This window comes from Schistocerca serialis, chromosome 7, assembly GCF_023864345.2.
Source record: "Schistocerca serialis cubense isolate TAMUIC-IGC-003099 chromosome 7, iqSchSeri2.2, whole genome shotgun sequence".
NCBI lineage: Eukaryota > Metazoa > Arthropoda > Insecta > Orthoptera > Acrididae > Schistocerca > Schistocerca serialis.
The window spans coordinates 45973936-45988794 of record NC_064644.1 but is presented as its reverse complement, the minus strand read 5'-3'; the positions used below and the strand labels follow the sequence as shown (position 1 = coordinate 45988794).

The 14859-nt window shown below is 44.8% G+C and overlaps 1 protein-coding gene across 1 annotated transcript in view; it reads right to left on the bottom strand.

The window, feature by feature from the left end:
* The window catches only part of LOC126412881 (uncharacterized), a 67799-nt gene extending 63454 nt beyond the window's left edge, over nucleotides 1-4345 (bottom strand). The window contains exon 1 of the mRNA XM_050082770.1: nucleotides 3758-4345. Coding sequence (XP_049938727.1) covers nucleotides 3758-3987 — 230 coding nt within the window. The 5' untranslated portion in view covers nucleotides 3988-4345. The remainder of the gene's footprint in view (nucleotides 1-3757) is intronic.
* Between the last annotated feature and the right edge of the window lie 10514 nt (nucleotides 4346-14859).

Below are 14859 nucleotides of genomic sequence, written 5' to 3'. Positions count from 1 at the left end.
CATCAGAGTAACAAATCCATCAGGGACGGTTGGTGATGTGGTTGTGAACTGGAAACTGAAGGAACAACTACAGCTAAATCAAAGTCAGGCAGACCTCATGTACTGACAGGCGGGGACTGTTGAGCAATGTGAAAGGGGTTGTAAAAAATCTCATTAAATCAGTGGAATCACTTGTGAGTTCCTAAGCAATACCAGCAGTCCAACTAGCACATAACTGTGTATAGAGAGTTAGAAAGAATGGGATATAATTATCAAGCAGCTCCTCATAAGCCACACATTTCTGTAGTCAATGCTAAGTGATGCTTAATGTGGAGTAAAGAGTGATGTGGAAAGTGGATGATTGGAAAGGATTGATTTAAAGTGATGAATTGTGCTATACCTGTGGCAATCTGATGGAAAGGATTGAACTTGGCTGGTGACAACAGTTAAGGACAGAGGAGGTCATGTTCAGTATTGAGATGTTTCTCATAGTTAGGGTGTAGTCTCTTTATGGTGCTTAAGAAAATGCTAAATACAGAAGAATATGAAGACATTTTACAGCACTGTGTACTAGGTACAGTAGAGACCATTTCAGAGATGATGACTGACTGCATAGCAACACAATACATCATGTCACAATGCAGCAATTGTGAGGCAATGGTTTGTGGACAATATCATTTCCATAATTGACTGACCTACCCAGAGTCCATGTCTGAATCCAGTGGAACATCTTTAGGATAAGTTAGTAACTTGACTCTGCCCCAGACCGCTACATCCAATGTTCACTAGTTTCGGCTCTTGAGGAAGAATGGGCTGCCATTCTACAGCAGATAATTCAGACAACTCATTGAATGTGTCCCCAGCAAAGTTCAAGCCATCAAAGGGTGGACAACTGCAATACTAATGTCCACTAATATGTATCCAGATGCTTTGATAAGATAGTGTAATGTACAGTCAATATTCTGATAATTATATGCCAAAAATTAATGATTAAATTATCAAAATTAACAAATTTGTATACTTATGATAAATAAAAACAACAAGCCTTTGGACACTTAAAGAAAGAAACAGTGGTGTAAAAATGCATTGGAGTTCATGTGGGAAACAGAAAGCTGAATTTAGAATTAAATTCCCTACGTTTCTTAAAAGGGAAAACCTTTATGCTGCCAGTACTAACTTATGGAAGTGAAAACCAAAGACATTAAAGGTGCAAGATATAAAAAATAAGGGTTGACAAATAAAAATTGAAAACAGCACTTAAGGAATGACAAGAGGGGGCAGTAAGACAAATAACTAAATAAAAGAAAAGACAGGAATTGAGGAAGTAATACTGAATGTTACAAAACTAATACAGTGAGACAAACTGATGGTGGGCAGACTAAGGAGATGAAATTCTATGTTTGCATCAATATCTTGTATTAATTTCTAAACCTCTCTGTAGTTTCTGACTGAGTGAAGGTAAGTTACAATATTGATAATTCTCTATCTGTTAGGGGTGGATGTTAAGCTTGGCTGTTTGATGATATTTCACAACTGTATAGATCACGTGCTGCTCTCCCTCATCAAGAACACAAACGAACAATTATACTCCATACACTCTCATCACAGTCACCTACCAGGACAGTTACAATTAAAGAAATCTGAAATACAAGCCTATAACATGGCATCAGCTACATGGAAGGAAGGAAGGAAGGAAGGAAGGAAAATCAATTTTTAACACTGCACTAACCAAGTCTTCGCAGACAGAGAACAAGCTCAAATATGAAAAGGCTGGGTGAAGGACAACACCATGCCACAGTACTACTGCACACAACTAGAGGAGCCAAAACCAAAAGTTGCAGATCATATAATAAAATGGAGTATGTGGATCACCCAAAGCACTCGAGATCAGGTTAATAACCCACAATAAAACAGTCAAATCTCAATCTAACTTAGACTTCGAGCTGCACTATAGATCAGTGTGCCACCACAACAAAGATTTTGCATTCACATTCAGTAAATACAGTAGCTCACAAACCTAACTAGACCTCGAGCTATCCTGCTGATCAGTCTGTCACCACAACTTCTGTCAAGATTCCGTTCTCTTTCTGTTTGTGCATGTATGAAGTCACATGTCACATCATCACTAAATTTCAGGGTGAATCTTACAACTGGTGTTGACAGTCCTGTTGACCTGAGTATTGTGGCATAATTTGTTTTCAGCAGCAGCAGAAATATTACAGATGTGTCAGACCAATCTAGTTGACTTCAATGATGAACAAGTTGGCCTGACATAGCTGCAACATTTCTGCTGCTGCTTAACACAAATTATCACATGACACTCCATTTTATCAATAAGTTGCAGCATACTGTTTTGGCTCCTCTAGCTGTGTGTTACACTACTGCTGCATGGGTATTTCAATGTACACATGGACTGCAGGTTGTACTTTCAAATAAACAAATTAGTATGTAACTTTAGTTTATAAGATGATAATTAAAAGTTTATGACCATCCCTTGTAGATTTGGAGAAACCCTTTGTCTCAATTTTAACAAAATCTATACTAACAATCTATGCAAAACAAGGCATTGATTCAACCTGTATTAGGTATACTGAAAAATGTATTGGTGCTAACACTTCCATGAGACTATATAATGATGAATAATTCAGAACTGACTGTTTCAGGAATTGAAATATCACCAAAATAATACTCAGTAGTCTGAGGTCATAAGTGTCCACGTCATGATCTTAGAACACTAATATAAAAAAGTTAAAAGCGACTACATGTTAAGCCCAATTGACGGAAGTCATCCACATTTAACATACTGTGTAATAATATGATGTAAGGTAGCAAATGAACAGCTAAGCGGACTGGTGAAGCTAAAAAAGGGAAGCCATCAGATGTACTGCAGTACTACCACAAAAACTATCTTGCAACGTAAAATTCAAAAATTGTGGCAGGTCATATTTCAAATAAACTGTGCACTAATACTAAACAGAGAACTACACAATTACAGCACAAGAGTTAGAGATGTTATTGCCTCAACAGTTTCTCACTGTAAAAGATCCTACTAAAGGTGGTTGGTTAACATAGAACAGACTACAACGCAGTCTTTTTATAAAAAAAGTAAACACACTACCAGTCTTCAAAACAAGAGAGTACTTGAACACAGCATGTCCCTACAGTGATAAGGAATATTCCGAGACTAGCCTACACTGAAACTTGAAAAAAAGTTATGGCTGTGTCAGTGAGCAGTGCATATATGCCATTTTTTTATGTTTAATAAACAGCAGAAAGTGGTATTGGGTGTCTATCTCTAGTAAGTTAAATTAATAATAAAGTTTTTTTTTCTTTATTCTCATTTATTGTGTTGTTTTGTCAAATATTAGAAGTGCTAAAATTGTATTTTTCCCTGTAACTGTAGATATATTTTGGTGAAATACAGCTCTAAGAAGTGATCAATGGATGGATATTATGTATGTATGTATGAATGAATGAATAAATAAATAGCCTAATTATTCTTAACTTACGTAAGTAACATAGTTAGCCTGCTCTGCTTAACACACTGGTTGTTACTTTCTACATCTACATCTATGTTACACTGCAGACAAACCGAGCAATTACATTTGTCTTTACTAAAATTAATGACACTGCATCCTGATCCCCCAATACTGCGAAAACATGCATGTTTACATAGTGTACAGTAAATTATATGGAAAATAATTTGTATTAACATGGTATTACTGACGCAAAGACCTTCCCAGTGCAGTGAAGAGAAAAATACGGCGTAAAAACTCACCATAATACGATTTCTCCTGCTGATATATAGAATATTGCAAAGTGGTGAATTTGAGGATGTCTGAGTACATGGTACTTTATAAGTTTCAGGAGTATCAACAGCAAAGTAAGTATGGCAAATATCACTAAAAGGCATGTACGAACGCATGCTAACGTGTCGAAGTATATAAAACAGCTCTTATTTGCAACGTCAATCGTATCGTTTCCCTGCTTTCGTCCCCTCGAAAACATTGTTTTAACGCGCCCCTTTATCGCAGGATTCGGGGACTATCACTCTCGCCAAACTCTAACTATGAAACTATTTCTAAAAAGCTGCATTTATAAAATCTAGATGTTTCAAACCATTTTTTTACGCGACAGTATTACACAAAGAAACCAAAACATTTAGGGAAACAGCATTTCATAATAGGAATGTCACGGATAGTTTGATTTCCTTATAAAAGCAAGGCACGGCTAAATCGTGATTCATAGTGCACTGGCGAAATAAGACGTTTCATTTCGCGGCAACGTTCTCTCTATTAGTTTTTCCATTTCACGCCCCTCAAATTAACAGCAGCCATACTTGCAGTCTCTCCCAAAAAAATGTACAGCCGCAGCTGTCACTTGTTTCTGCTTAGTGCTTTTAGCTGCTTACGTTTAACAAAACACAATCTGGAGAGTGGTTGATATGGACGTGTAAACTGTAAAAGTGTAAATAAATTTTTTACTTTTATGCTTTATATCTGGCAACGCATCGCGAAGAGTTTAGTGTGTAGCGCAATAATAATTATTAAAGAAACCAGAATCAGATTTGCACAGACTAGGTTTTGTGGAAAGAACTTAGATTAAATACGGCATAAAAATTCGGAGACACGAATAAAAATTAGAGTAAGAAAAAAATGATAAAATGTAACGTATTCGGTAAAGAATTAAAAAAACATCTGTTTCAAGTAAATATATGTGAGGTAACTGAACTAAGGGGAAGTGACTTGTAAAAAATAAAAAAAATTACTATTATCCATTTGGGTTGAACATTACTTTTTTAAAAATTCGGGTAGAAAATGCTAGAAATATTTTCCGTCACAGCAAATTCATATTTAGAGTTGAGAAAAAAAGATTTCTTGAAAATATATTAGTGCAACTGCTTGTAACAAATTGCCTTTTTAAAATTTGAAGAGATAAAGAACAGGAATAAACATAAATTGGTGATAGTGGTGTTAATAAAAATTGTCACTGACGGCTGCTAATTCTTATTGTGATTTGTTGTGTAAATTCTCGGAATCAGAGGTAGAAACAGAGGTTGAAACAGTTTTCCTCTGCAGCAGGCCTACATGGCTGGCCAAGGGAGGTGAGGCTGAGAAGTGAAGTTCCTGGGCACTAGACATTATGTCCTGGTTTAAATCCTACAACTGTGTTCAATTTCTCACAGTGAGAGTTTATGTGATTTGTCAGAAGGGGATGAGCTCATTGGCTCCATTACTTCTGTTCAACAGAAGTATGCTATGTGCCAGCAGCAGGATTCCCTTCTGTTAAACAATGAGTACCAAAACAAACACGACACTATAATTCCACATGCACTCATTTCAGCCACCTGCTGTAAACACATACGGAATACACTGATCAGCCAAAATATGATGACCTCCTACGTAATAGCCGGTGTAGTTACCGAATTCCTGTAAATTCTGGGGAGGGGGCGATCAGGTCTGGCGCATGTTCTATCAGATCCCAGATGTGTTCGATCAGGTTCAGATCTTGAGAGTTGGTGGGCCAGCACATCAACTGGAATTGTCACTGTGTTCTTTGAACCACTCCATCATACTCCTGGCCTTGTGACATGGTGCACTATCTTGTAGAAAGTAACACTGCTGTTGGGGAAAATCATCATGAAAGGGTGTATGATACTCCTTGCCTTGCATGAGCTCCACTGGACACACAGATGTTCAAGTGAATATTTCCCAGTGCATAATGGAGCAGCCACCAGTTTGTCTCCTTCCTGCAGTACAGGCTTCAAGGAGCTGTTCCCTAGGAAGATGATTGATTCATGTCCTTCCAATGGCATGATGATGAAGGTGTTGAGATCCATCAGACCGTGCAGTCCTTTGCACACTACGCCAAAATCCAGTGCCGATGGTCAGGTGCCCATTTCAGTCGTAGTTGCCGATGTCATGGTTTTACCACTGCCACATACATGGGTCATCGGCTGCGGAGAGCTATTGCTAGGAGTGTTCGGAGCACTATGTGTTCAGACACACTTGTACTCTGCCCAGCATTAAAGTCTGATGTTAGTTCCGCCTGTCCTGTTTTATCGGTCTGCCCAGCCTATGATGTCCAACACCTGTAATGAGGGGTGGCAGCCCAAATTGTCAATGTCTGGATGTGGTTTCACCTTGGTTTCGCCACATAATGAAGACACTCACCACAAAACTCCTTGAACGCCCTGCAAGTCATGCAGTTTCTGAAATGCTCATGCCCTACCTCCGAGCAACACAATTTGCCCATGGTCAAACTCAGATTGATTGCATACTTTCTGTTGTGACTTGGCAAGACAGCCAAGTCACAATGAGAGGAAGCCGAAAGACACGTGTTAAGCTCACGCAGATTGGCGTGAGGTCTGGAACAGTTAAAGGAATTAATAGTAGCAAATAAAGTACGTAGTTGATATAATACTCAACTTTAATCCATAATTGTAGAACATCTCTCTTGACGGTACAGATTATAAGCACAATATAAAATAATATCAAATGCTATGGCGCCTTGCTAGGTCATAGCAAATGATGTAGCTGAAGGCTATGCTAACTATCATCTCGGCAAATGAGAGCGTAGTTGTCAGTGATCCATCTCTGGCTAAGTCGGCTGTACAACTGGGGCGAGTGCCAGGACGTGTCTCTAGACCTGCCGTGTGGTGGCGCTCGGTCTGCTATCACTGACAGTGGCGACACGCGGGTCCGACGTATACTAATGGACCGCGGCCGATTTAAAGGCTACCACCTAGCAAGTGTGGTGTCTGGCGGTGACACCACATTTTCCCCATTCAACACACGGACAGCATGCTCATGCTCATTGATACTACATGCACCATGTATTTATCTAACTGGATGAATTTATATTGATAGCAGTTGGTGGTCATAAAGTTCTGGAAGATCATTGTATATGGATAAGAAGCAACTCCCCTCAGTTTGCCAAATAATTTCCAACTAAGTTGCTGAAAATGCCCCTTGATGCCTCTGGCCAGTAATATATTACTATGGCTTTGACTATATATAGAAATATACAGGATGTTTCCTTAAAATCACACAAAGCTGAAATGAAATAGTGGCCGTAGCACTGTGCATTTTGATATAGGGTCATCTGGTCTTTGTGGGCAGTGATGAAGGTATGGTTACAAAATTGTGTGGCGCCGATGAGGTCGACACCAGCATCAATATGCATTCGTCTTTGGACTCTGAGCATCGTCTTTGGTCTGAGCATTGTCTTTGGGATTTTTCCACCATGTCAGTTCTTTGTGAGCCTTGCATGTTTTTAGGTGAATAAATGAACTACTGCTAAATGGGTGTTGTTTGGTGTAATCAACCTGAACTCACTCCTCACTGGTGAACCTGAGTTGTAACATCTTGCTTTTTTGCTGTTTTACTGTGTCCGCGACCTCCGTGTCGGTTATTTTCGCGTGTATTACATCGACACAGCATTCGAACAATGACTTCGGCCCAGCGCCTAACGCCAGATTTTGTGATCGACATGCATCGTGTTGTGGGCAATGTACACCTGCCAGGATTGCAACACGATGCCTCTCACTCGATGATTCCGCCGATTTCGCCGGACGTTTTCAAGCCTGCAACAATAAGTGAGGTTAGGAGTGTGCATGGCTCTGGCTATCACACGCCTTTGTTCCCGCCACATGTGCCCTCCCTCATCGACAGTGCAGTTACCTCTTACGGATCTCCGTGCAGTGCGGGACCAATGCCGATTTCTGCACCTGCTTCGTCGGACAACCTACTACCGCCAGGACAACGACTTGCCGCACCGAAATCTGTGCAGTACCACACGCATACCTGCCACGTGGCCAGAACTGCTTCGTTTACAGGTCAACCTCCTCAGCATCCGACCACGCCCGCACCTGCCTCGGTTCAGCATCAGCACATGCCTTCCTACTTCGATACCTCGGCCTGCAACAGGAACAATAACTTGTTATCTGTGCCCGACCTCCACCTTCGTCCCACTGCTACGCCTCAGTGTTTTGTGCCACGACATTCACCTTATCCGCACAACATTCTGAATGGAGTGACTATGAACAGTGAACATTCACACATTCCGTCCCACGTTCGACATCATTTCCCACACTGTGCTTCTGGACAGCCGGCACCTCCGGAGCCTCCCTGCGACACAGGTGGCCATGGCTCTGATCATATGTCGAGCTTTCCGCGGACTAACGTGCGTTCTCAAACTTTGAACTTTTTCTCACCTGTCGCCCCCGCACCGGCTCCAGTTGATCTTCCACTACGGTTCTCAGCACATATTGGTGCCTCACCTGCGTCGGTCTTCCGCGATGCATCAATCCGAACACATCCGCAATGTGTTGAGCTTCTGAAACCACAATCGACACATTACGGTGTCTCACCCACGTCGGCCTTCCGCGTCACGACAGATCGCGCTCAACCACAACGTGTCACTTTCACGCTGCCACCCGAACAGCCATCGTTGCCACATCTCCTGGAAGCACACTCTCCTGGAATACTACAGCAACAACAGCTCGATTCAGGCAGTGCCCCGACGAACTCAACTCAATCTGTTCTTCCGAACATTCTACAACGCTTACCGACGCTGCCGCCATTTAATCCTGACAGAGCAACAACCTGGTTCAAAATTGTGGACGAAGTGTTCGACCATTACAAACTCGATGAGTCAACCAGGTTTCTGTGCCTCATCACCCACCTGCATGACCAGGAGGACTTGATTGCTGACCTGGTCGTCACCCCAGACTCATCTACCCAGTACACTCTAGCCAAAAAGACAGTTCTACATCGGCTTGCACGCTCAACTGAGGCAGCAATACGGCAAGTGCTCCATGTCGAGAAACTAGGCAACAACAAACCTTACCAGCTCTAGAGACGGCTACGTGCCCTGGTCAGTGTCGATGTACTCTCTGACACAGCTCTCCTCGCTATCTGGTCAGATAAACTATCTCCTTACATCTGCTTTGCTCTGGCTCAAAGGTTTCCTGAACCTCTCGAGCAACGAATGAAATTGCTGACAAACTGCACGATGCATCACTGCTCCATTTCGCCAGCCACTGCCTACCTGACAAGTCTCAGTTCAGGCTCATCGCCCTGTGTCCGGACGTGGCCGGGGCCGTACTGTGCCGAGCATTCTGCTTGCTCCGGGAAGCAGTAAACAAGCAACTGGGATGTCACCGGCTCCACCCACGGTCACGCTCCTTCCTGCAACTGAACCTGCTGCGGCCACCAAACCTCGGCCACTACAACTGGCAACGAACCTTCCACAGGAAATGCAACCGCACTATCTGTACTGTTACTTCCACACACGGTTTGGTGAGGCAGCACCAAACTGCAGACCATCCTGCTACTTCCCAAATGCCAATCGCAGGTAGGTCCAGGTGCTGCCTCCTGTGCACAACATGACAGGAACCCCCCAATGCTCCATTCTGTCCGGAAACGACCGGATAATTGCAGACAACATTACATTAAAGACATTTTGTTGGGATACCATTTCCTAGTGGACACAGGCGCCGATGTTTCGCTGCTGCCTACTTCCTTAGCGTCGTCGAACATCCGCCCTCATCATACTTCACTGCAAGCCGTGAATTCAACTAAACTACAATGCTCGGGTTCAACTTCCCACGTCGCCTATCTCTCCGCAAACTTGAGTGGACTTCTTTAGTGTGCGATATTGATGAACCTATAATAGGCATTGACTTCTTGCGACACCACAAACTTTCACCGGACCTAGTGCGAAACACAGTGTTTCATCATCCGTCCAAGACTCACTTCCCCTGTGCTCCATCGAGCAAACCCCCCTGTGACACATTGGTCCGGGATCATCTCATCCGTACATGCTCGTCTCTGTCGACAACGTTACAAGAAACCACGCACAATTGCCTTGTTGGGCTTGAACATGTCGCTCGCCTACGCAAGGAAAACTTCAAGCTCTCCCTCCAGCTCCATGAAACACAGCTCCAGCTCTCCAACGCAGCAAAGGAATTACAGACACTACAGCAAGGACAAAGCAAGGTCAGTCAGTGCACCAAATCTGGTTGCAATCCCAGCAATCGAGCCTCCATGTGTTTACCTCCCGTTACCCCTCACGACTGTGCTATAAAGACTGTAAAGACTGCCATAACATGTACTGACAGTTCCGCAGGGCCACACCCTCCTAACATGGCAGCGTTTGACACACACACAAGTGCGCATGCACGATGAGTGTCACATATTCCTGGACTGACGGCACCTACCCCGCCCCTCGCGGACAGCACCTCAAACTATGCAACTTTGGCTCCTGTGCGCCGCCGTGCAACTGCCACTGACAACACAAACAGTGCACTCGCGCCAAGTGTTTTGCCCGTGACCGTGCTGCCACAGGCCGCACCCTCGAACAATGGACTCACTAACGGCTCACGAGCTCTACCAAGCTCACCCAACCACGATGCCACTGCTTCGGGCCGGCTTCTTGTCGCGTTAACTCCTGGTACACTTCGCCACCTCGGCTCCCGTCGGATCCGCCTAGTGGCTCCAAACACCACGACCATGCCTCGCCTGCCCCGCCAGCCACACATTGTAAACAAACCGCCTCGCATGCCACCGGCAACATTTCCATCATCACCAACGGCACGGTTCACAAGCTTCGCCTCATGCCAGGTCCCCCGATCACCAGTAAACCACGTCGACTTTGTCCCGAGCGCATCTCCGACGTTAAAAATCAGATTTCTGAACTACTAAGCTCAGGTGTCATTGAACCCTCTGCCAGTAGCTGGTCTCTGCCCATACACATGACACCCAAGAAAGACGGGTCGTGGTGCATGTGCGGAGACTACAGTCAACTAAACGTACAAACAATTATGGACACCTACCCCATACCCAACATTGTGGACTTTACCAGTTCCCTCGCAGGTGCGACCACGTTCTCCATCATTGATTGCAGACGGGCCTACCACCAGATCCCCATGGCACCGAAAGACATCGAGAAGACAGCAATCACCACCCCGATCGGGTTATTTCTGTTTCAATTCATGCCCTTCGGTCTGAAAAATGCAACCCAGACCTGGCAACGCTTCATCAGCAAAATGCTATTCGACCTAAAATTTTGCTTTGCATACCTTGATGACATTCTTGTGTTCAGCTCCTCCGTCAAGGACAACATTCGACATGTGCAAACTGTTATGAACACTCTCGCAGCAGTAGGCACCGAAACCAACCAGGACAAATTGCAGCTACATCAACCCGCAGTCACTTTTCTTGGTTTTCGGGTCTCTGCTGATGGCATTTCACCGCCCCGTGAGAAAGTACAAACAATACTAAACCTACCCAGACCTTCGTCATTCAAAGAGCTCTGGCGCTTTCTGGGGACGGTTAATTATTATCGCTGACATCTACCTCGGGCTGCAGAGATTCAGGCTCCACTGACGGACGCCTTGGCAGGCACCAACACTTCTGGATCTCGGCCGGTTCCATGGACCCCTGCTATGGCTAACTCTTTCACTGCCCTCAAAAATCTTCTTGCCGAGGCATGAACCATCGCGCATCCTCATCCCAATGCGCAGCTTTTCATCACCACAGACGCGAGCGATACTGCCATCGGCGCTGTCCTTAGCCAGAAAATCGACGGCCAAACTTCGCCTGTGCAGTTCTTCTCGCACAAGCTCACCAATGCACAACGGAAATATTCCGCTTTTGACAGGGAGCTGCTTTCAGTCTACGAAGTGAATAAGCATTTTAAGACTGACGTTGAGGGATGCCCTTTCTATGTTTTAACGGACCACAAATTCTGGCTGCGGCCATTACAAACCTGCCAGCTGACCCGCCTCCTCGTCGCTTCAGATACATGGACTTCATATCTCAGTTCACCACCGATGTCAGACACATAAAGGGTGCTGACAATATAGTTGCTGACTTCTTTTCATGAGTCAACGCTTTTAGACCTCTCTGAACTGCCTAACCTCCAACCCGACGACTAGGAAACACAAAACCTGATTTCAGACGCTACTTCTTCTCTACACTTCGTCCACACAACCTTATCTGGCATTTCTGGTGAGATCTGGTGCGACGACAGTAAAGACACGTTACACCCACTCATCCCAACCACACTCTGTCGAACTGTCTTCAACGCATTGCATAATTTAGCCCAACCCAGCGTTTGTGCGTCCGCCCGCCCGCCTCGTAGCGGAGTGCTTGGTGTGGAGAAATGTCGACAAGGACTGCCAGCAATGGGCACGCTCCTGTGTCGCGTGCCAATGCTGCAAAGTACATAGGTACACTTCACTCCCTGCTTGGCACCTTTTCGATCCTTCCTGGGCATTTCCAGCATATTCATATTGACATTGTCGGCCCTCTCTCCCCCTCTAATGGCTTTCGTCATGTTCTCTCGTCTATCAACCGAACAACTCGCTGGGTCGAGGCTGTCCCCCTCACCAATATTACAGCAGAAACTGTTGCTCGAGCTTTCGTCGAGTCATGGGTATCGCATTTTGGATGTCCAGCTATCATCACGACTGACCAGGGCAGTCAGTTTGAGTCGGCCCTGTTCAATGGGATTTGTAACATTTGCGGCATCCGGCACATCCATACCACAGCATAACACCCGCAAAGTAATGGGCTAGTCGAGCGCTGGCACCGCACTTTCAAGGCGGCTCTTGGATGCCACGACTCTCTATGGACTGAGGCCCTTCCCCTTGTGCTACTCGGCATTCGTGCAATCTATAAGGAAGACCTCAAAGGCACAATAGCCGAGTTCGTATATGGCCAGAACATTGTTCTCCCTGGCGTACTTGTGAGCCCTTCCACTTCTCTCCCTCAGTCTGACTTACCTTCCTTCGTGGACCGCGTCACATGCCACTTCATCAACCTCCATATCCCCCCACCCACCAGCCATTCCTGTCCTAAGGTTCACGTCCTGAAATCTCTGGACAATTGCAAGTGTGTGATGCTCTGAGATGACACTGTCCGTGCTCCCCTCCAGCCTCCGTATACCAGCCCGTACCGAGTTCTCCGGCACTCAGCCAACACCTATGACGTTCAGATGAAAGATTCAGCTGTTACAGTCTCTCTCAACAGACTTAAGCCTGCCCACATCGAACCTTCTTCTACCCCCCTTCAGGCCACGACCATGCCACTCACTGTCATGGTTCACGACACTCCGACCACTCCCTCCATGTCGGACTTACACACTCGATCGAGTGACTTCCAGCTCCAATCGCAGAGCTCTCCTTCAACCTCACCCTCTACACCGAGCTCTTGCACTCTGTCGAGTGACCACACGCTTCCCACGTTGAGCTTACCTATGATCATGCCCTCGCCGCCGGGCCCTTTGTCGAGGTTTCTCACACTCCCTCCCCCCCCCCCCCCCCCCCATCTTGAACGTGCCCTCGCTCGAGGTGTTTGTGCCTGTGCCCCCGAACGAAGTCCACGTCATCTCAATAATACTGCGTGATTATACACTGCTCGTCATGTGTTTCTCTTCATCCAGTGCTCGTGACACAACCTACGCCATTCCCTGCCACCTGGTGAAATGTGTTCTCCTCCTGCCCGAAGTTGACATGGACATGCTTTGTGTATTCGCCATGCCCACCGGAGACATCGTCGTCGTTGCTCAGTTCCACCCACAAACCACCAGCCTACCTGTCACTGCACGCCCAGTACGATGCCCAGCTCACTTCAACGACTTCCAGGTTCGGTGGCCGAACCTTCCTTCATGACATCTAGCCACACTACCCACACAGCTCCCCAATGATGCTGTCGAGCTGACCGTGGTCCGGCTCCCGCGGAACCCCCCCCCCCCCCCCCCCGGCCTCTCAAGAGGGGGGGGGGGGGGGGGCTATGTGACACCGATGAGATCGACACCAGCATCGATATGCATTCGTCTTTGGACTCTGAGCATTGTCTTTGGGTTTTTTTCCGCCATGTCAGTTCTTTGTGAGCCTTGCATGTTTTTAGGTGAATAAATGAACTACTGCTAAATGGGTGTTGTTTGGTGTAACCAACCCAAACTCACTCCTCAATTGTATATGAACCGTGATGTTCTTGTAGTTTACCTATCATCCAGAAGGTGCCTCTGCTACATCTAAAAATAATTTTTATAGTTATATGGAAGAACTAGTAGAAAATTTCAACTCCTTCAAGAAAGATAATTGTGTATTTGGATATTTCAGTGATGATTTCTCCAAACCTAATAAATTTAAATATGGATGTGAAAGGTATACTGAAGTTTCTGAAGGGTTCCGTATGTCTGAAATAGTGCATATGTTCACACAGTGAGTGCTGTTATTCTTAAAAACTGAACTGTAGCCTCCTGAAATACTGTTCAGACAACTGCGTAGCTATTCCTGATACAAATTTCTTGACTATTGCAACTGTTCCCATGCTGGAATCTGGAAGCTCCAATCTATTCTCAATCTTCACTATCAAAATAATAGAAAGCTCTTCCATTCAAACAGTTGTATTGCATCTGCTGTTACAATATCATAAGTAAGGTAACATTTCATTTACAATTTGTGAGCACATAGTGATCTGACATTAACCCCTTATAATGTTCATGAAGTACAGTTCTATACATTCTTCACAATATAATGAATTTTCTTTGCTTTTCCTTGTCTGGCATACACACATCTGTCATGTGATGTCAGTTTTCTCAATTGTGTGCCCTGCTTTTCTGAGCTGGGACATCATAGATGGAATAACTTTCCATCCAGTAAGTACCAGAACACACTGAAAAACTGCTAAGCCCTGCCTTGGAGACATATAGCATCCATCAGGGCCAGTGTACATGAAAATACAACACAACTTCCAGACAGTTTACAATTGTAAGCAAATGAACTAATAATAAATGCTTTCGCTGTGGTGATTATCATTCATTGGCCATGTAAACATTGGGTAACAAATCACTTTACCAAAAAAGTTT